Here is a 26,971-nt window from a genome sequence, read left to right as displayed (position 1 = left end):
GTTGGTGGGTGGTGCTGTTGTTGGTAGGTCCTAGTGAGCTGTGAGATGTGGTTGTACTTCACTCTGTCACTGTACGTGAAAATGGGGTAAAGCATGTGCTCGGCGATGTGGGCATGTTCTGTGACAAGTTGCTTGAGGCTGATGTTGCTCATGCTTTCCAGGAGGTCGGCTATGTTGGTGTCGCTGGGGGTCGTCAAGGTGGAGGTTAAAATCACTTAGAAAGATGTAGTGTTTGGAGTAGATGGTGATTAGGGCAATGAGGTCAAGGATGGCGTTGCAGAAGTGGGGGCATGGTCTTGGTCATGTGTATGCAAGGGTGCATCTATGGGTATGTTTTTCAGTCTGTGTTAAGTTGGGAGTTGATAAGCTCCTTATCGGGGTTGAGTAATCAGAGGAGGCTGTGCAGCGAATTGTATCCTTCTAAAGGTGGCAATTCCAACTCCTTGTTTGATGGTTCAGTCTCGGTGTGTTATCTAGTAGCCTTCGAGGATAGCGATGGCCGTGTCTGGCGCGGAGGCGGGGTTATGCCAGGTCTCTGTGAAGAAGATGATGTCTGGGGTGCTAGTAGGTGTGGGCTCAAAGACAATCGGCTCCTTAAAAGTGAGATTGCTCTTCCTCAGAACAGTGTTTTGCACCTTAGAATGCAACCTTGTGGATATCTTCCCAGTGTGTGGGTGAACAAAGAGTCTCTGTGGTGCATCGAGTTACTTTTTTAAACGCTGCACAATCGACTGCTCATAGCCATTGGATACTGCCGTTGATGGAGGCCTCAGTGCTGAGTGGCTCCACGCTGAAGGACTTTTTGGAGTCGAGTGAGTTCTTGGCGCCTCTAATATGGATATAGGCTTCGAAGCCAAGCTGGCTTTTAGTGACGGAGTAGACAGGACTGTCTGTGTCAAAGACGACCACAGCTTGTGTTGGGCCTTCTGCACCAGAGGAGGGAGTGGTTATTTGCTCCAAGTCTTTGTGTATGTGCCGACCTTGGCCCGAAGGCAGTGGTGGACTGTACATCTGCTGATTAGTCACTAGTCTCAACAACTAACCACCACAGGAGGGGTGTGAGGCTTGTGCATGGTGTTGGTGTGCCAACACGGGGAGGGATGCTGTACTCATGGTCAAAGACATGGAGTTCCACTGAGCCTCCAGATGCTCTTATGCCTCTGACTGAGATTGGAAGTTGGCTTGCAGACTGAACTGGAGAGGCTTGCCTCTGGACGGACCAACCTCCAACTCTTCCTTGATGTCTCAGTCTTCGAAGATGTCAGGTGTGTTATCCATTTCCTGGCACTGCACCGCTGTTGAGACTCCAATCATGCCAATATCTAAGAGATTTTATGGAGCAGAAGGCAAGGCAGGCCTGACACACATCCTCTTCATGTTCGGGGGAACAGGCAGAGTTTACAGACCGGGTGGTGGTCAGCCCAAGGATATTTAGAGTGGCACTGGGAGCAGTATTGAAAGGGAGTCCTTTCTATCACCATCCTCTCATTTTTGCCTTGGAAAGATCCAAGGTGCGGACGCGTGGCCCCACGGGAGGCAAGGCCGAGAGGGAGGTTGTCCATTCAATCTCTGTCGTTCAAGCCCGGTGAAAACAAAGACCAAGAGAAACTTGTGCATTTAAAGTATTTTTCCGTACCAACGGGAGAGGATAGAGCAAAGAAGTTCAACGACAAATACCAAAAGGCGTTCAAATACCAAAAGGCGTTCACCGGGAGGTGGATTGGTAAACAAGTCCAAACCAAACATCAGAAAAGAGAACAATCTAACAATGAAGTTGAAGCCCTTGCGCATTACCAACCATAGGAGGAATTATTATACCTTGTGACGAGAAGAACAAGTTCAAATATCCGAGCCCAATACTAAATAGCAAGAGTATGCACTGCAAGTTTCTACAACCAAACATGTCATAAACAGAGACAATTCTGAATCCAGCCACTTGATGGCAGAATAATGCACAGCATCTCAATCCAGAAAAAAGGCCCATGCAAAATGTGTGCGGACTTGTGGCCCCAGGCTGTATGCTTTGATGGGAGATGCAAAATGTGAATGACAATTTAACAAGCAAATATATGTAGCACGCTCATCAAAAGCCCCTTTATGCATATTATGTATAACGTTTTTGAAAAACAAAAGTATGGTGAAACAAAAAAGCTGTATCAAAGGTTATACCTAAAAAGAGCGCACTTTCTTCAAGTAACTACAAAGTTATAGTAAGTCATGAGCTGAACATGGTTTCCCACATCCAGGGACACATGAGTTATGCTGCAACTGGAATCCTTGTAAGAAAGAAAGAATGAGTGGGAAAGAGGGTGACAGGAAGCACTAGAGAAACAATGTGCCCAAGGAAGAAAGGGTGAGAGAGAGAGAAAGAAACACTAAGAGCAATTGAGAGAGAGAGAGAGAGAGAGAGAGAGAGAGAGAGAGAGAGAGAGTGTGTGTGAGCAAAGCAGCAGAGAGAAACCAAATAGAAAACGAGTAGGAAGAGTAAGCAAGAGAGAAAGAGCAGGAAAGAGATGGGCAAAAGTGAGACAAGTAGAGGGAAAAGAGAAAGAAAAAGGGGGGCACAAATGGGAGCAGTGAATGAGAGCAATAAAATAAAAAGAGAGAAAGTGAGCTCGAACGAGAGGTGTTTTTTACATTACTGGAATAAGCCATGTGTGATACTGTAGTACAAAGTCGTAGAACTTGCTTTGTCCAGAGCAAAATGTCTTGCCTAAAGAGATAAAGCAATAAAGATTAAGCGCATATTTACAGTAACTCGAATCCAAAAACAGGCCTAGCTAAGCAATTACAGAGAACACTATAAGGTTCCTTGCTTGAATAGGTGCACTCATGCTGTTGTCAGATCACTTTCAGATGGCCACACAGCAGACAGGGGCTACTGTGCTCAACTGTGGTAGTTGAGGTTGATTGGCACTGGTCTCCTGAGGCTCTCCCATCCTTTGGCTCAGTCAATTGGGCCCAGTACACCCCTTCTGCAACTGCCTCTCAGGGTAGCAGGGGGACGCAGTCAAAGGCTTTTCAGGGAATACAAGAGCTTGGAAATTAGCAGTCAAACAACTGACACAATAATGGATTGTCCAGTCCAATCCTTTTCATGTAGGTACAAAAAAGTCTGCTATTTTCAAAGCAAAACAAAATACTAGACAGCTCAATAGTGTCATGAACCCCAATGTACCTAAATATAGGCCATGGTAGTTACACAACCTTTTACCTACATCTGTCCTACCATTGTTATGCATAACGGATTTGGCTCTGACCTTTTACCTAGTTAGGTGCCACATGACCGTCCTGGGATTTTCCCCAAAAACTAGGCTCATGTATTATGAATGAGGAGACTCAGTATCACAGTAGGATTACCATCTTCTGCATAATAACTCTGTATAAGAGTCACCTCTGTTGTTATCCTTGCCCAACATGCCCATAGTGTACTTCTAGGTAGAACCCCTGAGGGTACCATTTGGGTATATAAGCACTACATCTTCGCTGGGCAACCCAGAGGAGAAAGACTTCCACGCTGACACGCTGACACGAGACGCTGAGGCCCCTGCACGCAGTGGTCTAACATCCCTTGCGGGGTGTCCATCGCAAGACCAAGACAGGGTCCTTCACTCTCCCACATTAGGGAATAGGGTTGGCTCTATCCTAAGGGGATTTCTGGCTACACACCTACATATAGGCTAGGTACACTTAAGTACATCTAGTCAGGTTTTGCATCGTAGGAGTATGCATTATTACTGTTATGTATCTATATGTCTGCATATATTCATTGTTTTAGCACTATGGTAGAATTCTACCTTTTCTTTACTCTACTGATGCTCATAACAGTATATATCTGTTTAAATCTAATGGTTGATGCAGCACACATATTTTATACTAGAATGACGCTGGTCCAACAAATGCTTTTAGAAAAAGTCCCCACCGTTTATTCTATGTATCTCTCTGAGACAAAGTGAGCACGAGTGACTGAGCGAAAAGTATTGAACTGTTTACACGGTCCCAGAGATGTCAGGGTTATCATGTTCGATAGTTGCCAGAAACTATTTGCTCCTTGGTAAGAGGGGCTCATAGTGGCACTGTAAGCTAGCTGGTCTACAGACTAACATATTCCAGGGGGACGTCTGGAATCAGTCTGGGCACCAATCCCTTAGTTTATGTTATCTAAACGAGCAGATGCTATATAGATTTGTAGGAACTACACAACTTGAAGCCACCAATGTTGGTTTGGTTCTCATTTAACAGTCAAATCTGAGTAGTTCAGTCGTGCTTTCTCAGAGACCCCCTACTCACATTTACCCAGAGACGTCTGGTGTGGGAAGGGAAAAATCTGCCACAGCTGAGTAGGTACATCCTATGTATTGGCTGCAGGTATATTAAAGCTTGAAGGATTATAGTTCCCTACATTGTGCATAAAACCTTATCTCGTTTTCCTTGAATCTCTTTCAACAATGTCTGTCAAAGATGACGCTGCACCAGCATTACAAGCGAATGCAGCAGGGGAAGGAGAGGAGAAATGTCAGAAATGTACTTACTTTAAAACTAGCAGAATTTAGAGTCTCAGCTTTAGGTGGGACTGTAACATTTGTGATTGAGGCACACAAGTCATTTAGGATGGAGGTATTCTATTCATGGGTTAAATTCCCACCTGCAGATGCACACAAAATTACTTTTCATTCTAACACCCCAGAAGAAACTCTGGAAGAATATTGTTCGTACGAGGACACTGATGTTCGCTCAGTTACCAGGAGCATATAAGCTGGTTTAAAGGTGCCCTCCCACAGACCACAGAAAAATTGAGACTCGGTTCGCTCAGCAGAGACAAAAGAGATTTGGCTGGTCCTAGCGGATTACACACAGTATCCAGATGATGACACATTATCAATAGCAGACCTATGTCCAATTCACAAAGAAATAATAAAACTTTACAGAAATCTGACACAGTTCGTTATGAGAACACTCACACTTCAACCAACTGAAATTACCCCAGCAGGTCAACTACAAGGAACTGCAACTAAAATTACCCCACAAACACTGAACACAGTTATGGGAAGAATGCCCACTAAACGTGAACAAATGCCATTCTGGATTGCACAGAAAATCCCACATGAAAAACACAGAATACTGATGATATGCTTCCCAATGGGGACAGCTCTCCCGATAGAGGATTGTACCACTTGGGGTACAGTTTTCACTGCCATCTACAACAGAACTCATGGTATCCATTCAATAATAGTGATACCAGAAGTACTGAGACAAATACAGAATGAGTATGGTGCAGAACCTGCTCTGAAGTTGGGGATGAAATTATTAGGCAATTTTTCCCAGGTATTAACAATTATGTTAGCAAACATAAAGGGGGGGGGGCAGCAGCAGGGGCTATACGCCAACGCTTGAGGGAAAGCACTACACAACAGGAGCAATAATTACCAAAAATTATCGAAGATACATACGCCGAATTAGGTAGAGATAATTTGGGCGCAAGAGCTATGAAACCAAAAGTAATGGGTAGTCCTGAAAAGGATAACACAAAGCAAGCACCTGACTCTACAAAAAACAAATCAGATAATGAAAATCAAAAACATATAGAGAATAGATCACTAGATACTCACTTCCACATATATTTAGCCACCCGCATCACGTGATATTATGCACGTTGTGGATGCAGCATGGCGACGGATGACAACGCGGCGGGACAAACGCGGTAATGAGGAAGGAATCGGCATTGGTATATGTTAGCCTAGAAGAGAGATCTATTGTCTATATCGAGACACGCTTAGAATAGAACGTATTGGTCTCGTCGCAGGGAGGACTCTGCTACATAGAACAGAACTGTACTAGTGAAGAAAGGCTGCAAGAGTCTATATATCCCGCCCGCATGGGGTAAGTCAGACATATGTAAATAAAAGATGCGAGTTTGTGACCTCCGCTAATATTATCAATTTTGCGGAAGCTAGAGAACTAAGCTGACTTTTGTTATTAATTTTTAGCTCTGTGATGTTCATAAAGAAATGCGTTACTTACCTGTAACTACAGTTATCCAGTATTGGTATCTTTCATATATTCACATGTCTGAATCGTTCCCCGTCGTCGGGGTGGGAGACCCCGGTACATTAAAGAGTAATGTCATAAAGACATATACATAGTAATAGGCCAGAGGCCTCTCATTAGTAACATATCCATGTCCTTTTGTAAAAAGGACTAAACTTTAGCCAAGAGCCAATCAGATATCACCACCCTCTAGAACCTTCCTGGAAGGAGCCCTAGTCCCTCAGATTTTCGTAAGCAGAGTGCTAAGTAGTACCTACTGAGAGAACCAAGGTGAGCCCTTCCAGGGGAGGTGGGTGGGTTGCATGTGAATCTATGAAAGATACCAGTACTGGATAACTGCAGTTACAGGTAAGTAACGCATTTCTTATCCAGTATTAGGGGTATCTTTCATAGATTCACATGCCTGAATCAGAGTAGCAAGCAATCCTTAGCACATTTCGTAAGGTACAATATGTAAAATCACTCAATATTAGAATATCAATTGTGAAATAATAACAAGTACCAAAAATACCATATAAAAGAGAAATGTGCGAAGAGACAGTAGGATGGAGGAATGAAAGCGAGAAGGCTCACCTCTAGTGAAATAGATGACGGAGCACAGCTTGTCCTACTGCTGCATCTTTCATAAGTTCTGAATCCAAGCAGTAGTGCCTGGTGAACGTATGTGGTGTCTTCCATGTCGCCGCTCTGCATATGTCGATAATGGGCACTCCCGCAAAGAGCGCCATTGAAGTGGAGACAGCTCTGGCTGAATGAGCTCGAACTTTAGAATGCAGAGGATGACCTGCCTGTTGATGGCAGAAAGTAATGGCTGCAGAGATCCATCGAGAAATGCTGTGCTTAGTAAAAGGAAGACCCTTTCTGGGCCTGCTGTAGGCAACAAAAAGCTGGTTGGATTTCCGAAACTGTTGTGTTCGGTGGATGTAGAACTTTAAACAACGTTTGAGGTCTAAAGAGTGGAGAGACCTCTCCGCTGCAGAAAGCGGATTTGGGAAGAAAGTCCTCAAGACAATAGGTTCATTCAGCTGGAAAGTAGACGGAACCTTCGGGATGAATTTAGGGTTGGTTCGTAGAATAACTCTGTCCTGTTTGAACTGCAGGAAAGGATCCTGAATAGAGAAGGCTTGTAGCTCACTTTCACGCCTTGCTGATGTTAGCGCTAGTAAGAGAGCGGTTTTCCAAGACAGATATTTGATGTCAGCTCTGAGTATTGGCTCAAAGGGATGCTTCATCAGTTGAGCAAGCACAATGTTTAGCTGTCAGGTGGGTGGTAAAGCTCTCACAGGCGGGAATGTCCTGAACAGGCCTTTCAGAAACTGTTTACCCAGCCTATTGGACCAGAGGGAAGTACCAGATGACGAACGATTGAACCGAGATATGGCCGCTAGGAGGACTTTATTAGAGGCATGGGCCAGTCCAGAGTGCGCCAAATGGAGCAGGTAAGGTAGAATTTGTGCAGGTGTTGAAGAAAAGGGGTGTATTTTGTTTGCCTTACACCATACACAGAACATCTTCCACTTTAGAGAATACGTCTTGTTGGTACTGTCGGCCCGAGCCCGGGCTAAGACTGCCATGCATTCTTGAGGAATGTCTAGGTTCTGAAACTCTCTGAACTCAGGAGCCAAGCCGGCAATCTGAGAGATGCTGGATCAGGATGCTGGACTTGTCCCTGGTTCATTGTGAGGAGATTCGGGCAAGACTTGAATAGAATCGGTGGTTCCAGCGACAGTAGATGAAGCTCTGTGAACCAGTGCCGGCGCGGCCACGCTGGGGCTATCAAGATCAGGGTGCAACGCTCTGCCTTCAGTTTCCAGAGGACCCTGGGAATTAGGGGAAACGGAGGAAATGCGTATGCAAAGAAGTTGCACCATGCGATCGAAAATGCATCCCCTAGCGATCCCTTTTGGGGATGCCAGTTTGCGTAATGTTGGCATTTTGCGTTGTGCTGTGTCGCAAACAGATCCAGGCGAGGCCTGCCCCATCGGGAGAATACAGCGTCGAGATGGTGTTGATCCAGCTCCCACTCGTGGCACACCGAGCGTTGTCTGCTTAGAGAGTCCGCCAGGACATTGTCCGTCCCTGGGACATACTCTGCCCGAAGGGAAATGTGGTGTTGAAGTAGCCATTTCCAAATTCGTTGAGATTCTTGACACAATGTCAAAGATCGAGTTCCCCCTTGTTTGTTTAGATAGTGCATTGTGGTGGTGTTGTCTGTTCTCACAAGCACTGGGGAATCTTTCATCCTGGGCAGGAACGCTTTTAATGCCAGGTAGACTGCCCTTAACTCGAGGAGGTTTATGTGCAGTTGCTTCTCTGCAAGGGACCACTGCCCGTTGATTTGAAGGTCCTGAAGGAACGCACCCCATCCTTCCAGAGACGCATCTGTAGTTATCACATGTGGCGACATTGGAAGTATGAACGAAAGACCCTTCCTCAGATTCTGTGGGTGAAGCCACCAGTTCAGAGCATGGACGATGGTAGGAGTTATCCGGATTATGTCATCGAAAGATCCCCTGGATTGAATCCACTGAGCGGATAGCGCCTCCTGAAGTGGACGCATACGAAGGCGGCAGTGTGGAATCAACAGGATGTTGGAGGACATCATTCCTAACAGGGATTTGTACAGGCGCACCGTGATGGATTTTTTGGATTGAATCCGGGCGGCTAAGGTCCTCAATTTTAATTGACGTTCCCGTGAAGGGAAAGCCTTTCTCTGAACAGTATCTAGGACAGCTCCTAGGAAAGTGAGACGCTGGGACGGCTGAAGGATGGATTTTTCTTCGTTGAGAGTAAGCCCCAGATTATTGAAGAGCTGAAGACAGGCGTTGGAGGACTTGGTCACGCCTGCGAAAGTAGGTGCCTTGACGAGCCAGTCGTCTAAGTACGGGAAGACCTGGTGATGTTGTTGGCAGAGGTGTGCTGCCACTGGAGAGAGACATTTGGTAAAAATGCGGGGCGCTGACTTCAGGCCGAAAGGCAATACCCGAAACTGGTAGTGCTTGCCCGCCACCGCGAACCTGAGGAATTGTTTGTTGTTCTTCTGAATGGGTATATGAAAATATGCGTCTTGAAGGTCTAAAGACACCATAAAGTCTTTCGCATTTAGGAGTTGCAGCACCTCCTGGATGGACACCATACGGAATGACTGTTTTTTGAGGTATTGGTTGAGGTCTCTTAAGTCCAATATAGGTCTCCATTTTTTCTCCTTCTTTCGAATTAGGAAGAATCGGGAGTAGAATCCCTTGCCCTTCTGATTCCGGGGGACTCTTTCTATCGCTCCTTTTTTGAGCATGTGGGAGAGTTCCAATTGCAGCAGATGCAGATTTTTGTGCAGCATCGGCACTGGCGGCTTTTGAGGAGGAGTTTCCACAAACTCCAGAGAGTGTCCGAATTGAACGAGTTGGAGGACCCACCGATCCGTTGTAATTCGTTGCCAATTGCGAAGGAAGGATGAAATTCTCCCGCCAACTTTGCAAGGTGGAGATGAAATGGAGATTGCAAAAAACACAGTTGATGGACAGAATGTAGAACAATGTCATACATTCACACCAGTACAAGGATCTGGGCCTAAATCCATCGTTTTTTTGCACTCCACACCACCCTGGAGTCAAGCTATCCAGGCTGAAGAAGGCTGATAGCACAGAAACCGGTCCTTGGATGCTTGATTCCGGTCTGGGAAAGACATGGCTTGGTAGTTCGGACTGGACTGTTCCCATGAGGCACAGGGTCAGAGCTGATTTGCATATAGCCAGTGTCTAACCCAGGGTGGTGAGGAGTGCAAAAAACCGATGGATTTAGGCCCAGATCCTTGTACTGGGGTGAATGTATGAAATTGTTCTACATTCTGTCCATCAACTGTGTTTTTTGCAATTGGAGAGGAAATGGAGACCTGTGGCTGAGAGAAGTCATTGCCTTCTGGCTGTGTCTTTCTTCCCTCCTCGTCCGCGAAAGGAAGACTTGTTGTAGGACGACTGGTTTTGCTGCGGTCGTTGTTGGTACTGGGGTTTGTACTGCTGATTTGAGCTGTACGTGGATTTGTACCCCTGATAGGCACCTCTCGAGGACTGACCTCTTCCTCTGGAGCCCCGAAAGGAAGGATTATTGAATTGGAGAGTACCTAGAGCCTTTGTGGTATCAGTATCTTTTTTGGTACCCTGGAGCATCTCATCGATGTGTTGTCCAAAAAGAAGTTGACCGTCATACGGCATGTCCAAAACGTTGGTCTGAACTTCAGGCCGGAAAGATGTCGCTTTAAGCCAACCTTGGCGCCTCAGGACTGCAGCAGCTCCTGCCAGCTGACGGAACCCCGTGGATGCGATATCCATCGCCACATCAATCATCTCCGAGGCGGAACGCTCGCCTTCTAGATGAATCTTTTTCGCCTCTTCCTTCTGCTCTTCTGGAATCGAATCCAAATATGGAGCGATATCTGCCCACATTTGACGGTTGTAGCGTCCCAACAGTGCCAAAGAGTTTGCTGCGCGCACCGTTAGAGCTGACATGGACGAAAACCTCTTCCCTATGTTGTCCAGTTTTCGACCCTCCTTATCTGGCGGCGCAGCCAATGCAGCCAATGGATTTTTTTACTTGCGCTGCGCGGCCTGGGTAATGACAGAGTCCGGCTTTGGATGGCCAGTAAGGCAAGCTGGAGCTGAGTCAGGAGCTTTATATTTTTTGTCCAGTCTGGGCAGCACTGGAGCCAGAGATGAAGGGTTTTGCATTATTTTCTCCCCTTGTTCCCAGATGTAGTCAATGATGGGAATGGACCGTACAGCCTTTTGGAACGGTTCCTTAAAATCATAAAGGAAGCAATCCTGTTGTGTTGCCGTTACCTTGAGTTTGAATCGCAGCGCTGCTCTCTCTAGGATTTTGTGGAATCCCCCAATGTCTTCCGGGGGTGAATCCGCTTGTGCCTGTACAGGGGATGCTGAACCTGGAATCACATAATCATCCCATTCGTCTTGTGTGTCCTGGAGCTCCCCTTCCTCCCGTTGCTGCTCCTCTTCTTCGTCTTCCTCGTTAGAGGATGGCGGAGGACGCAAAGGAGCCAGATCTTGATGAAGGACTAAAGGGGTAGGCCGAGGCCTAGGTGGCGGAGTCACAACTGGCGGTGTCACGACTGGCGGAGGCGGAGCAGTGGACGGAAACCTCTGCTTGTAGTCCGCTATCAGAAACTGCAGATCTGTCACTATGGATGCTGGGAGACACACCATAGGCTGTACAGGAGGCAGAGGAGGTTGGAATTCTTCCTGGTACTCCACATCATCCTGTCCTCGTTCCTCATAATCTGAGCTTTCATGAAGTTTGACGTGTAGTTCAGAGGGGCTTGTCGCCTGTCGGAACATAGAGCCCTCATCAGAGTCCTCAGTATCCAGAATATGAGCAGGGGGAAATGGCTGGACCCTGCTCGGAGAGGTCAATTCCGGCGTGAGAGTACGCGTGGTCATCCTGAAGTGCGTATAAGTACACTTCAAGGGAGGCGACTCTACCGTCGTCGAACCCGTCCACGGAGTGGTCATCGACGGTGGAACATCGACCATGAACCCAGATTCCGTCGTCGACGGTGTCTTCTTCGATGACGACGTCGTCGACGGTTGCGTCGTCGACGATGGTTGCTTCGTCGACGCTGGTGTCGCCGTCGATGCTGGAGTCGCCGTCGACGGGTTCGTCGACGCTGGTGTGGCCGTCGACGAACCCGTCGACGGCCTCGTCGACGATGTCTTCGTCGACGATGAACCTGTCGTCATCGATGGGGTCTTTATCGTGACGATTTCGTCGACGACGATGATGAGGTTTTCATAGTCGTCGATGGCACTTTCGTCGACGACGAGGCACTTGTTGACGTTGGCGTCGTCGACAACTTTTTGATCACAATAAGAGATGGCACAGACCTACCCGTCGACAACGAGTATGTATTAGTCGTCGACGTTGATGTTAAAGATGACGCCATCGACGTGGAAATAGTGGCTGTCGACGTTGTCACAGGCAGAGCTGACGACGTCACCAAAGGTTTCTTGAAGGCAGGATCTTGTGGAGAAACCTTCACAGCAATGGCCTTAGAACGAACCTCTGAAGACTTGGGCGTCCTCTTTTGAGGTGGCTGTAGAGGTGGTCCTGGGGATGACGTTCTAGGCCTTTTGGGAGAAGAGTGTATGCTCCTAATGGAACACTCACTCTCACCTGAAGAGACTGCTTGATCCCTGTCCTTGAGTCTCTGAAGCCATATCAGCAGGCGGCCCTCTCTATCCTTGAGAGTTTTGGCTGAAAAAGTGTGGCAGACTTTACAATCCTTCGCTGAATGGTCTGGGTAGAGACAGTAAAGGCAGTCCTCATGCCTGTCATCCACATGAAGCCTCTTTTTGCCACAAGAGGCACAAGGTCTGAAAAGCCCCTTTTTAGGAGTATCAGCCATGGCTAAATGGTAAAAATCCCTTACAGAAAGATAATTCTGAGCCAAATTTGTGGAAAAAAATCCAGAAATACAAAGAAGCTGAGCAGAGCTCAGAGGAGACTCCCTTAGCACGACGCTATTAAGGGGCTATTAAGCACCTTTCAGACAATTTTCGGAGTTATTCCATCTTTGATACACTCCGTATTTGGAAGCATTTTTGGAGGTCTTCCGCTGATCCTGCTACCTGTAGTGGGTATCCTGGTTTCAATTTTTCTGCTACGCAATGTACGTCCCAAATACCAAGGAGATGGAAAAAGCGCTCTTGGAGCGACATTGCTGTGAACGCATGGTACTCTATCTGAGCACAACTCTGCTTTGGGAACAAGTGAGCATTGATTTCTGTCATTCAGATCAGTCTGGGTCGACTGCACCTTGCCTATATTCCGTTGTTTATTCTGCAGACAAGAATGCGCGTTGGACATCTGTCTAACACTTCCATCGGTTGCGCCTTCGAACATAGATGTACTGCTGAACCCGTTAAAGGCCCATGTAGTGCAGTGCCCTCAGCGTTTTTCAATCCAGATGTCAGCATTTGTAGAGCCACCAGGGGATGCTTCAGCCCGTTGGAATGGACACTGGCTCTGCACCAGGCCTACACCCATCAAAAGCTTCCTCAGCAACTGTAGGTGAGTAGGGTCTGATTCCTATGATCACCCCCACTTTTTGCTGTGATTCTCTGGTTTTTCGACTTTAATGTGGCTGTGGGTCTGCAAATCAGACTCACAGCCCAGCTGTTCTCTCTCTAAATTGATACCATGCAGTTTAGGTGCATTCCAGATTGGTTGCTGGGTCACCCTTGTGAGCCCCTGTATAGTGTACCCTAGGTACCCAGGGCATAGGTGCAGCCTAGTCCTACCAGGGGCTGCTGCATGTATTGTGCCACCCCTGGTTTGCCTTCCAAACTGACACCACAGGTCTGTTCACACAGCCTGGGTAAGGTGGTGTAATCACCCCTTACTTAGATATAGTATACCTATATCTACCTTTACATATAGACACATATACACCTATAAGCCACTCCTATGGTAGGCCTCGACAATCCTGGAGGCAGAGTGCTTGTATTTATATGAGAGGGTGCTCTGGCATGAGCTGAGCCCCTCTGCAGCTTTCGGAACCATCTCCTTATAGCTGTTCTATGATATAGCCATACCATATACTCTTAAGTGCATTATAATCCTCGTGGCTAATGCTAACTTTGGTTTGGCTTTATCAAAACCTTATTAAGAGGTCGGTCGTATCAACAGGCTCCCTCCAACAGAACTTTCTGTTGGAGGGAGCCTGTTGATACGATGCTTCCTGAGGCTCTGTCGGATCGCTTTTATCAGATTGCGACCCTGTCCCTTGCACTCTATTGGGCTACTCGTGGCAAAGCTGCCTGCTGTTCTATTGTACCGGCCTCTTAATAAGGATAGAGCACTTATATTCAGCTCAAAGATGATCGCTCTATCAAACTGATGACTATTCCAAGGCTGACACCTGCCAATAATCCTTTTGAAGATCAGTTTGTGACTACAATCAACACCTAGACGACGATGTTGATGGACCCCTAACTTTGAGCATCTAACCGCCTTTGAATTGTTGTGCCTCATACGTGGATAGCTTTTTGAAATCGCCACTCATATATAACCCATGTCGGAGAAGGTATAGCTCTTTCGATTGATGATACTTTCCGGCGAAGACCCTATAGATATTGGAATCATTGCCCTGAAGAAGTCCTATAGTAGGACGAAACGCGTCGACTGTATTGTTTTTTCTACACAACGAGAAAATGGAATAAAGTAATCAAATTGAAGATCCTTGCTTTTGTTATCTATTAGTTTTGAACCCTATAATTAGTCCCATATGAACTATTGATTAAGTGGTGCACCTGTGCATTTTTGTTTTAAACAGTATATATCTGTTTATGTCTAATGGTTGTTGCGTACTTTAAACTAGAATGACGCAGGTTCAATAAATGCTTATTAAAAACATCCCCACTGTTTATTCTGTGTTTCTCTCAGAGACAAGTGAGCCTGAGTGACTGAGCAAAAAGTACTGTACTCTTTCCACAATCCCAGAGAGGTCAGGGTTGTCATGTTCGATAGTTGCCAGAAACTATTTGCTCCTTGGTAAGAGGGGCTCATAGTGGCACTGTAAGTTAGCTGGTCTACAGACTAACCTATCCTGTGGGGGTGTCTGGAATCAGTCTGGACACCAATCCCTTAGTTTATGTTGTCTAAACGCACAGATCCTATATAGATTTGTATAAGAACTACACAACAATAGGATTTCAAGTTACAGGGTTATCTTATTCATGATCTTTAGTGAGGTGCACTCTACCTACTTTAGGAGATCTTCCTTATGCTGACAGCCCCCGATGCACAGGAAGTCGAGTTCGCTAGGGCAAAAGTCCTAAGTCTGTAAGGCAGAGTTCTTCAGCAATCTCAGTCCAGTCTCAGTTAGGCCCAGCTTTTACCTCTTCACTAAGTGCACAAAGTCATTCCAACTAGATGCCTCTAAATTCACAATTCACTTCTTATTGTAGCTTACAAGTATACTTATCTTTAATAAGTTCAGAAATGTACTGTATAAATAGGAGGTGAATTTGCCGGCAATCTTCCCCAGGCAAACTAAATGGGTGGTCACTACGTCACATCTCCTATAAAAATGGGAACAACTTGGACTAAACAGAAGGCCCTTCCGGAGACAGCCATCAAACGTAATAATGTGTTGCATGAGTGGTCAATGTATAAATGAAATAAGTTACACGTTTGTCAAGAAGTGTTAAAGGTTCCTGACTAATCATATGACTAGGGTGTTTATTTGAGCTAAGGATAATATTAAAAACCAGACTGCCTGCCCTATGGTGCAAGAATATGCTATGAAAACCATGGAAGCACAATTTTCTGTGTGCCAGACTTAGTGACTTCAAGGCTACTAAAAAGGACAATAGCCTGAAGCTTGGCCGAACTGTCTTGATGTATATTGACATCACTTAGTTTTCAGTATTTCAGTATTTATTTATTATGATAAAGGAACTCTTTCGAGGTCCACACAAAACCAAAATATACATACAAAGAAAAATGCATAAAATGTCCTTTTAACACTAAACACAAATAAAGAATAACATATTAGTAAAGATCCAAAAAACATTTAAAGAAGCCGTACAATTTAAAACAAAACATTTCATTAGGAGGGTTAATCAAGGCAATCTGAAATGACAGGGCGGAAAGAATGTTAAGTTGTAGGCAAATTGGACGTAACCATCTACGCCTGTAGGGCATCAGGACTGGACAAACAAAAATGACATGATTTAAGTCCTGGTCATGCATCTGACAAAGAGCACAGAGAGGAGAGTGACCATACCATCTGGCATAAAGAACTTTCAGCGGAAGCAGGTTTTGTCTTATTAAGTACACTAAGCGACGAACGCCATGAGGGATGTTCCAGTACATATAAGGTTGCGCTTTCCGCAAGATGCATGACTCAATAACAGGAGTACAACCTTTTTTTGACAGCCGGGAATCTCTGTCATGACAAAACCCCAATTCCCATGAAGAAGTCTTCAATAAAGATTTTAATTGATAAGAGGATAACGAAAATAAAATTTCTTCATCCAATTTCAATTGTGCCACAGCAAATCTAAAGTTTTTTACAATCAAGGAATGTTCATTTAGCTTTCCCAGCAATTCATTTTTTATAAGGTATCTCAAGGTGTTAGACTCACTTTTTGCTATGCCTACTACCCAACGAATGGAGCCAGCCAAACCTTGAGCCCAGCTGCTACGTAGGCCAAGTTCCTGTCTCATGGAAACGGTTGAATTTGCTGAACTAACAGATAGTAAACTACGCAAGATTTTCCCTTCCGTGGAAGATAAAAAACTCCATTTATTTTGCTCTATTAACTCTAAACCGTATAACAGGGAGGCAGGGACTTTTGCTCTAAATACATCTAAAAGAATAGAGAAATGCCTTCTACCTGTAGCTTTATACAAGGCTACTAAACTCTTTCCCTGTGAAATAGCCTTTCGGGAGTTATTGTCTATATGGGGTTTGTCACTTAAATTAGTTGTGACAATTTTACCAAGGAAGGTATATGATTTCACCGTTTCCAATTTTTGCTCCCCCACACACCAAGGAAAATTAAGAAATTTAGGTTTCTTCCTCCCGGAGAAACACATCACTTTACTTTTTGCCGTGTTTATCAATAGGTAATGGTTTTCGGCATATTCAGACAGTGCCTGCAGGCGATTATTTAAGCCATTCGGGGTAAGGTCCAAAATCAGGATGTCATCTGCATACATAAGGCATGCAATTGGAACCCCCCCCAAAGACGGAGCAATACCAGCGCATGCTGAAAGGGCAACAGGTAAATCGACTGTATAAAGGGAGAACAGCAAGGGAGCCAAAAGGCAGCCTTGCTTTAACCCATTAGAGGTAAAAATTATTTTAGATAGATCGCGTTCACCTCCCAGTAGAACTCTGCACCAAGTATCTGAATATAGTGCACAAATTAATTTAATGAGATATAAGGGCATACCTAAATCAGATAACTTTCTCCACAGTAATATCCTGTCCACTTTATCGAATCCGGTGGAAAAATCAATGAAAGCCCCATAAACCTGCCCACCACGGACTTTAACATATTTTTCTGTGAGAACTTGTAGTGCCGACAGGTTATCTAGAGTTCCGTGATTCTGTCTGAAACCTGTTTGTTCAATAGGTAGAATTTTAAAATCAATTACCCATTGATTCATTAAAGTAAGAATACATTTTGCGAAAACCTTACCTATGGCGTCAAGCAAAGCGATTTGACGATAATTTTGGGGAAGATCTCTTGCCCCTTTTTTATATAAGGGGACAATGATACTTCCTTTCCAGGAGGGGGGGACTGTTCCGCTAGAAAAGCAGAATTTAAAAACTGGAAATAGGATCTTGCTCCAAAGTTCACTCTGTTGTTTCAATACTGAGATGGGAACTTTATCTGGCCCCATCGCACCAGAAGAGCGCATGTTCATAATAGCAAATTCAATTTCCTTTTCAGAGGGACAATCAAATATGCATGTAACTTCATTGGATTCCACCCTATGTACTTGCAAATTATTGTTACTGTACAGTTTCTCAATGTATTGAACCCAAATCTGTTCCTCAATGGCAATCGGAGTGGCACTGGCTCTGGTCCCACAGCCCTTGCCAATTAAAGACCAAAACATTTTTGCTTGACCGTTATAGGAAGCTTCCCTCAGTTGTATCCAAAGAGAGTCTTCCTTATCACGTTTTAGACGAGCCTTAAGCCTAACTTAAGCATCACTTAGTTGTTTTTCAAATGTAAAAATGACTTTGGATGATAATTTTTCACTAAAAGACTCTAGGAAGGTAATTATAGAAACGTCTTATTTTATTTGTTGACGGTCTTCTTAGCATGTATGGTATACGAATATTTAAATGATATTCCCCTCAGCGTTCTGTTTTCACTTGTATATCTTGTGAAATATCTGCATTTACCACTTCCATTCTATTCTATCTTCAAATGAACAAATAGAGTATTCCTACTTTGATATATTAATTAAGCCCTATCCTTATTCTTCATCTGTGGGCCGTATGCTAGTACTGCAGCTCTCTTTTTTTACCATAATGTTTCCAGAAAAAAAGTCAGATTTTCTAGAAAAAATATGCTATGCTCCACATCACACCATTAAGTGCACTCACAATAAATCTGAGTCAAGGACCAGCTCTCAAAACAGTTATTTTGTAATTGTCAGTCTTCTATGAATTGTGACAAATTCAATTAATTCACTTCAAATATAACATACACACAAATCTAAATCAAATTTTAAATTGTCCTCCTTTGATCATTCATTTATTCGCCTACGACTAAAGTTCCAGAGTTAGGACCATTACGTAACCCTGAGGTTAGCAATTGCTAGTTGGGAGCTAGGCAAGTTATTTGGTTCTATAGCAGTACATACATGAGACATGAAGGTTTTGTTAGGAGGCAACATTGCAGCATTACTTATGGTGTCTTATGATGATAATGGCTGTAAGGAGATTGAAACCCACTTGAAAAGCATTCTATTTTACTTGGCAATTTAAAAACATATTCAAATTACGTTTGAGATTTCCAAAAGCTGTTGGGACTGGAACATGGTTGTTGAATGCAAGATGTGCACATTCACTTTTCTGTACATTCTCTAGGCCCAAACTCATTCCATCAGGTTCGTTTTCACCACTAGCACATTTCCTCTTGTGAGAAGTTCACCAATGATTTTCGCCTCATGTTCCCGCCAAAGTGCCACATTATGTCTGCCAACAGGATTTGAAGCAGGCTCTCCACGCCTCTGCCTAGCCTGTGACCCGTGATCCATGACCCCGCCTCCGTAATGGCGCTCGCATTCCGGAGACGCTAGCAGGGCGCCGGGAGCAGCGAGCCGGGAGCCGCGAGCACCGAGTCAAGCCGCGAGTGAAGGAATGTGCGCGAGAGCGGCGAAGGAGAGGTGAAGAGGTACCGCTTAAGACTCTGCCCCATTGACTCGGTCTGCCTCGGGTAGATAAATTACAACGCGCAGCTCGGCTGTCTCCTCTGGCCGTCTTCCCGAGGTGAGCGCATTTAAGCGGTATCACTGCTGCTGTTGCTGGATCAGTCGGGCTGGATTCAAAGTCTCCTGCGGGCTGACTGGACTGAAGGGGAGAAAATACGCTACTGGTGTTGCTGTCTCAGATACTCGCCCCCTGTAAATTGTGAAGAACTATTAGGGGTGGAAAAACTTTTGGTGATCATTAAAGCCCATAGAGGACTATTATAGTTAAAGCTTTATAAGCTTATAAGCCCTTTTTTTTTTTCTCCTTTCTGCAAAAAAGAAAGACACTTCAAAAGGAACTAAAAGAAAAAGAGTGTGCTTTTAAAAAAAAAAAATGGGCAAACCACAGAAGGAGGGAGATGATGCAGCCAAACTAAGTAAAATAGAAGCAGCTGCCCGACAGAAGGCTAAAACTCGTCTTGCCCTGGCTAGAAAGGCTGCACGTAAGGCAGCCAGAGATAAAAACAATGATGGCAACAGGGAGGTGAGCTCTGTAGTTGAAGATACAACACCTGAATCTTCAGATGAGGAATCACCCCCCCCCCTCTACTCCCCTGCAGCACGAAGCACAGCAAAAGACAGGAACGGAGGGGGGTAATTTGGATGATATTAATGCTATAGCCCGCTCCCTCAATCAGAGGTGGAAGAGCATCCTCATCCTCAAACTCCAACTCCAAATCCTTCTCCAATATCGGTTCTTCCAGCACTTCAAGTAGAAGAAGCGAGGGGAGAGAGGAGTACTGGCGTGAAGGAAGTGAAGGACTTTCCGCTTTTCGCAAAAAGAACAACTCCAAAATCTCTCCCTCCTCATCCATCACAGCTTCCTTTGGTCTCCATTACGTTAGACTTACCAGCTTCTAGTGCCCTATCTAAAGGCCCCGACATGATAGTAACAGTACCTCAAACCCAACTCCCAACAGCAATTGAGGTAGCGAGTGATAGTGATATCGTGCACACTGCAACTCCCGGGAATGAGGAAGTAATAGGTCTCGACTCAAGTTTACTGGGCTCTGAAGCAAGATCTGAGGCGAAATATCAGTTAGATATCCGCGAGATGCTCAATCTAATTCTCGACGAGATCCGCGAAATTAAAAATAATCAGCGAGCGGAGTTAGCTGCCATTCACACTAGAATAGATAAGTTGGAAGAGATAACTCTGGCACTCCCTAATAGAGTTCAGGAAGCTGAATCAAGGATATCAACATTGGAAGATCAAATGAATCTGGTATCTGGAGCGACGAGAGAGGCTACAAAGAAGAGGATCTCCATGGAAAATAAACTCGAGGAGTTAGAGAACCACTCTCGTAGATCAAACCTGAGGATTGTGGGTGTTCCCGAAGGAACAGAAGGTTCCGACACGGTACGTTGGGTTAATTCCTTCATTCAGAAAGTAGTCCTTCCAGACTTTGAGGGAGACCTAACGATAACCAGGGCACACAGAGTATCAGCTCAGCGTTTTGCGAATTCTCCTTTTCCCAGAACTATCTTATTGAATTTTGCAGATTTCAGGATCAAGGAGCAGATTCTTTCTAAAGCCTATCAACAACGTCAGTTTACAATCTCTGAGACTACTAAATGTAGGATCTTTTCGGACATGACAGCGGCTGCGGCCAAGAGAAGGAAAGAGTTTGTAAAATTGCTGCAGCTATTTAAAGCCAATGGCGCCCAGGCCTCGATTGCGCAGCAATCAAAACTGAAGGTTCTTGTAAAGGGAAAATTCTTTTTGTTTACCGACTTAGAGGAGGCTCAGACTCTTCTCAATGAAATATCCACAAGGGCTTAGGCTTAAAGGCTTAAAGGGGATATAATGTGAGGAATCCAAGGTTCTAGTCTGAAGGGGATGCGGTAGTTAAAAGAAAATGTTTGAAGGCGGGTGCTCCTGGGTTATTGGGTCACACCAGGGTGTATCACGAAGACACCCGAAGAAGAAATCAGAGGGCGGGAGGTGGGCAGCGTGGAAGGGGGGGGGGGTTCCCACGTTCCAGGGGGGGTTCAGGGTGGGGGGGGGGGGGGTAAATGCAGCAAAAATTACAAGCTTAGTAGGTTTGTTATCTTTAATATTGTTTGGTACAGAACATGTTTAGAATTTTACAGATTTAAGGATGAGATTTGATACATGTAATATCCTGTCCATTAATGCGAATGGGCTGCTTAATAAACAGAAGTATGGAGCCCTGTTGAAATGGGTAATTGCCCTTAAACCCCAGGTGGTCTTCCTCCAGGAGACTCACCTGAAAACAAACTCTCCAAAGTTGTTTCTGCCAAGATATTTTTCCCATGGGTTTTTTTCCTCCGCTGGGGTTGCCCAGAGGGGGGTTGCTATTTACTTCTCTAGGAATTTACCCTGGGAAATTCTACGGATGCAAAGAGACTCTAAAGGTAGATGGCTTTGGGTTTTAGTAAAATTGTCGGGAAAAGTATTCAACTTTGTAAATTACTATGGCCCAATTTTTGATGACACCTTGGCTTTGACTGAAATTAGTGAAATTTTGAGGGGCACTATGGGACAAATTATAGTAGGAGGTGATTTTAATTACATCCAGGATCTAAAGAGGGATACTTCTAATAAGAACAAGAAGCAACTAAAACCAAAGACGAAAGGAGTACTGGAGGCTTTTATGACAGAGTACCAATTGAGGGACTCTTGGCGCTCCTTTAATCCCAATTTAGAGTCTTACACATGTTATTCCAATAGGTTTCATACAGCCTCCAGAATAGATTTTTTTTTATGCTCTAGATCACTTCAAATTTCCAGCGCATTGATAGGTTGTAATCCCTTTTCAGATCATGGGAGGGTTGAAATTGAATTGATACTGGAGGGTATTGAAGGGGCGCGTTCTAGGTGGCAGATGGATCGCACCCTTTTACAGAATATGATATGGGTAGAGGGCTTCAAAGATTGGATAAAATATTTTTTCTAGTAAATAATGACTCCGCAGAGCCTTTTGCGGTATGGGGAGCATTTAAAGCAGCAGCCCGGGGACAGATTATAGCATTTTCCAGTAACAAGGCTAATATTCGAAAGGAAAAAATATCTGCCCTTCAGTGTGCTGCTGAAAAGGAGCATGCATTAAAATTGAATCAAATGCCTAATAAATGGGAACAAGCCAAGGCAATGCTCAGGGACTTTTTTGTTCTAGAAGAGATAAACAGCTCAAAGGCCTTTCAGCAAAGGCTGTATGAAGATAGTCAACTGATGGGAAAGCTTTTGGCTAATTCAATTAGAAAAAAACAAGAGTCCTCTATCATTTTGAAAATTCAAGACCCTCTAGGTGGAATAAATACCCAGAGCGAGGGCATTGCGAAAATATTCCTTGATCATTATGAGAGAATCTACTCTACAGAAATTCAAGTAGAGGGAATGATGATCAAGGAATATTTTGATAATTTGGATATTCCCAAAATCTCCGATTTCAGGCGTAACCAAATAGGCTCTGAAATAAATTCACTGGAAATTCAAAATAGTATAAAAGAAACAGCAGGAGCAAAGGCTTCAGGTATGGATGGATTCCCGATCGAATTTTATAAGGTCTTCTTGAAGGAATTGGAGGATCCATTAAAAAATGTATTTAATTTTATTAGAATTGGTGGAAAGGTTTCATCCGAGTTTAAAGAGTCCACAATTATTAGCTTTGTGAAGAAAGATAAGAATCCGGAGGATGTGAATTCCTATAGACCAATTAGTCTTTTAAACTCTGACTATAAGATTCTTATGAAGATCTGGGCTCAAAGATTTGTGTTGGCAGCCCAGGAGGTAATACACAAAGATCAGACGGGATTTATAGCTGGGCGATATATGGCAGCCAACACAGAATACTTGATTCAGGCGCTAGACTATTTAAATGTTAATTCGATCGCTGCATGCATCCTAATGATTGATGCTGAAAAAGCATTTGATTTAGTTAATTGGTCAGCGTTATTTTCTTCCTTAGGTTATTTTGGTTTCCCTGCCCTAATTATTAGTATGATACAGAATATTTATGAAGGAGCGTCAGCCCAGGTGATAATTAATACTAGGCAAGCAGGGAAGATAAAAATAAACCGCGGCACTAGGCAAGGTTGCCCCTTATCGCCCTTGCTTTTTACTTTTTTTATCGAACCTTTGGTAATAAAAATAAGGAATAATGACGTAATATACCCTCCAATTGCCGGAATGTCAAAGTTAAAACTGTTTGCAGATGATATTATTTTGTATCTGGCTCCCGATAAAGAAAATATTTTATATCTCCTGAAAGATCTTAAGGAATATGAGAAGATCGGGGGTTATAAGATCAACGAGAAAAAAACGGAAGTTCTTATTTTAAATTCAAGTATAGATTTTCTTCCGTTAGATCTTCAGTTCCAAGCACAACAACGGGATCCAATAAGATATCTAGGGTGTTTTGTGACCAGTGAGTATCAATAACTTTTTCAATTAAACTATATAAAAATGAAGAACAAAATTAAGAGCCTACTTGAACAATGGGACCTATTGCCCTTGTCTTTGATTGGCAGAGTAGCTCTGATAAAGATGAATGTATTGCCTTTGCTTTTATTCCTGTTTAGCAATATTCCAATTAAAGTCAATACGGCCTTTTTTAATGAACTCGAATCTATGATGAGGAGGTTTATTTGGAATTAAAAGGCCTCAAGAGTCAAGCTTTCGGTAGTACAACTATCTGTAAATCAAGGTGGGCTCGCTCTCCCCCATTTTAAGACATATTATGAAGCAGCTTTTTTCGATATAGTGGCAGGATTATTAAGGATCAGACAGACAAGAGACCATTTTTTTTTGGATAGAATGCTAAAGGAATCAGGTTCTCAAATTTTTTTCTTTTTAAAAACTGCAAAACTTCCTAAGAAAACAAGATATATGACATTGATGGGGTATTCTTCAAGATTACGGCTTTTATTTAAAAAATACGGTTCAGATGGTTCCATTTATTTGAAATTGTCGGAATGCGTTAAAATGGGTCTCAAGATATCTCCGAATCACCTGTTAGAATGGGAATCTGCCGGATTTTGTGAAATAAGGCACCTACTCATTCAAAATACGGTAATTAGCTGGCAGTCGGTTATAGATAGAACACATCCCAGAAGGCTCATGTTTTTTGAATACTTACAACTGATTTATTTTATAAGAAAAGAAATAGGAGGCTTAAATACAACACCCAATGTCTTGTTAACAGCTTTATATGGGGAGAAACACAAGGGTATTGGATTCTGGTATAAAAAATTAATGCCTTCTGGATTATCTCCTATAATTGCTGATCATTTAGAAAAGATAAGCCTCTCGTTACAGTGCGTTTTTTCAGATAAAGATTGGGAGGTAATATGCCACTTAGGAAACAAAGCCCTCCGAGCAGCTAATTATATGCGAATGTCTTTTCTCTCTCGCTGGCTGGCGTATTACACTCCGGAAGCCTTGCAGAGAATATTCCCTGAATGTGAAAATAAATGTTTTAGGTGCAAAACTAGGGACCAGGGGGGTTGGTATCATATCTTCTTCTCTTGTCCAAAGTTAGAATCTTTCTGGAAGGGGATCTTTGCAGACTTGGAGATAGCAACTGGGAAAATTCTATTACCAGAAGCGGAGGTGGCCCTTTTCGGTATCTGCAAAGAAAGGAATAGGTTCAATGAATCAGAAGAAGTGTTTATTTTTATTTCTACTGCAGTAGCTCGGTCTCTGATTTTACAAAATTGGAAATCTATGGTGATCCCATGTCAGTTAAAATGGGTTAATAAAATGAGAAGAACATGCAATTTTGAGAGAGCTTATGCAGGTAGAGTGGGCGCGATAGCCAGATTTGAAAAGAATTGGAAATATTTTGAGAATCTTGAATTGATAAAAGGAAGTTGATTATTTTATCTGAATCGATTTTAATGGTTATTGCATCAGCACTTTAAAAACTGCAAACACATATTTATGTCGTTATGCCAGCTGTTTATGCACTTTATCGTATATACTAGTTAATTTTGCACGTTATTGCATTCGCACTTTAAGAAATGTAATAATATTTCTGCTGCTATATATCGATGAAATGTAATAAGATTTTTGCTGCTATACATCGGCTGTTTCTGCACTTTATTGTACTAGTCACTTTATATAAGCTAATTTTGCACATTACTACACTAGCACTTTAAGAATTACAATAATATTTTTGCTACTTTAAATCGCTGGTTCTTGCACCTTATTGCACTAGCACTTTATAAACCGCATAGTAATATCGATGCTTTTTATTAGATGTTTATATATTAGTCAATTTAGCACGTTTTTGTACTAATATTTTAAGAATGGCAATAACATCTTTGTATATCCTCATTGCATTATAGCGGTAGGTTTATATGAATTATAGTAGAAAGTTCGATGTATAATATCAGTTGCTTCTCTTGTACTAGCACTTTAATATCGGTATGTTATTGCAGTTGTTATATTTTCGCTGTGGTATTCTATTGTCTAGGGTTGTCTCTTGTATATTGTTTGTAAATTTTTGTCTAACTATGAAGAATTTAATGTACCAATGTTTTCCTACGGCTTGTTCAATAAAAAAAAAAAAAAAAAAAAGGATTTGAAGCAGGCTTTGAAAGGTAACTATTAGGAGAAGCATTGCAGGCCACAGGTTTCTCTTGTCCCATGTAACTTACTGGAAGCCTTAAAAGGCTGCAGAGGTAAGACACTGTCGCCTCTCTCCACCTGCTTCACTTTCCGTGCGACCTCTTTGGTTAGCTTTGCCCTCAGGGTCGTGAGTTCTGGGCATTTTACGGCCTTCTGTTGCTGCTCGGTTTGGAGATTGGCTTTCAAGTTTTGGAAAGTCTGTTTGGAGATTCCTCGTGCAGCCTGAAACAGAAAAGACATTTCTATGTAATGTACTAAGTCAGCCCAAAAGGTCAGAAAAGCAGTTTTCTACAAGTGTATTCAGTCTGAATGTAGAATGCTTAATTTGTGCTTGAGAAGCGTATAATGGGGAAGGCCTTCCTAAAATCTCAGAAATTACAAAAAACTAATATTTATTGAGGCATACTGTAGGAAGTTGGCTGTATATATAGTGCACTAAAATAAGTACGCTGTGAGAAGAGTCCAGGGGAACCCCTTATTGATTTAGGGAGTCCAAAACAGATCATTCTTATGCTCTCTTTTGTGGTCGTGTGGGCGTGCAGTTAGGCTTATCAGAGGGTAGTGCTACGCATTTGTTGTACTCACACAGGTAATAAATGAGACGCACACTCAACAACAAAAAAAACCGAGACCAATTTAGAAAAATAACACTCCTATTTATTTATATATATATATATATATATATATATATATATATATATATATATATTGTGATACCAAGAAGGTCGTTTGTAAGTAAGCACTTTTTTCTTATCAACATTAACAGGTAAGTAAATGTTTTAAGACAATGAGTCTTTACGCACAATGGACTTCCTATGGGGGGGAAGACAAGTATGCATACAAATATTTACAGTCGGTTTCTGGGGGTCTCCTCCAGAACCTCCGGTCGTAGTGGATCAAGGTCCAAAGTACCACCAGCAAATTGTTGTTACCTGTCCCGGTTCCGCCAGGTGCAGGTCAGGATGGTAGCTGTGCACGTTTTGGAGAAGGGGGGCCATCTAGAAACAGGCAGAAAGGGGGGATTTGGGGACAAGTCCAGGAGCTCCAAAAGAGGGGCTCGGGGCACAAGGATTCTGGGAAAAAGGGACCACAGTTGGTTCGTCAGTACCCGGGCTGGGCGGCTAGGGTATAAAGCAAGTAGGTCGGCTGGGCTCAGTGCGCAAAGGAGGCCCTTGCGGTTGTGGTCTGGAAGCTTGAGGGGGCAAAAGCAAGACATCTGGGTCACTCACAAAGTGGGTCTCAGTGATGCTGACGTCCCCCAACGGCTGCTCAGTCGTGGTGCAGTGAGGATTCGAAATGGACTCACACTGCTGGTGATTG

At 43.6% G+C, this 26,971-nt stretch overlaps 1 protein-coding gene across 5 annotated transcripts in view; it reads right to left on the bottom strand.

Annotated features, from left to right (window-relative positions):
• The window catches only part of DZIP1L (DAZ interacting zinc finger protein 1 like), a 796,975-nt gene that overhangs the window by 150,867 nt on the left and 619,137 nt on the right, over positions 1 to 26,971 (bottom strand). For all 5 annotated transcript variants that reach the window (XM_078665844.1, XM_078665841.1, XM_078665843.1 and 2 more), the window contains one exon: positions 25,681 to 25,873. In XM_078665844.1, the coding sequence (XP_078521970.1) occupies positions 25,681 to 25,873 (193 nt within the window). The remainder of the gene's footprint in view (positions 1 to 25,680; positions 25,874 to 26,971) is intronic.

The sequence above is a fragment of the Lissotriton helveticus genome, chromosome 11, assembly GCF_964261635.1.
Source record: "Lissotriton helveticus chromosome 11, aLisHel1.1, whole genome shotgun sequence".
NCBI classification, from domain to species: domain Eukaryota; kingdom Metazoa; phylum Chordata; class Amphibia; order Caudata; family Salamandridae; genus Lissotriton; species Lissotriton helveticus.
This window is presented reverse-complemented; position numbering and strand designations above follow the sequence as displayed.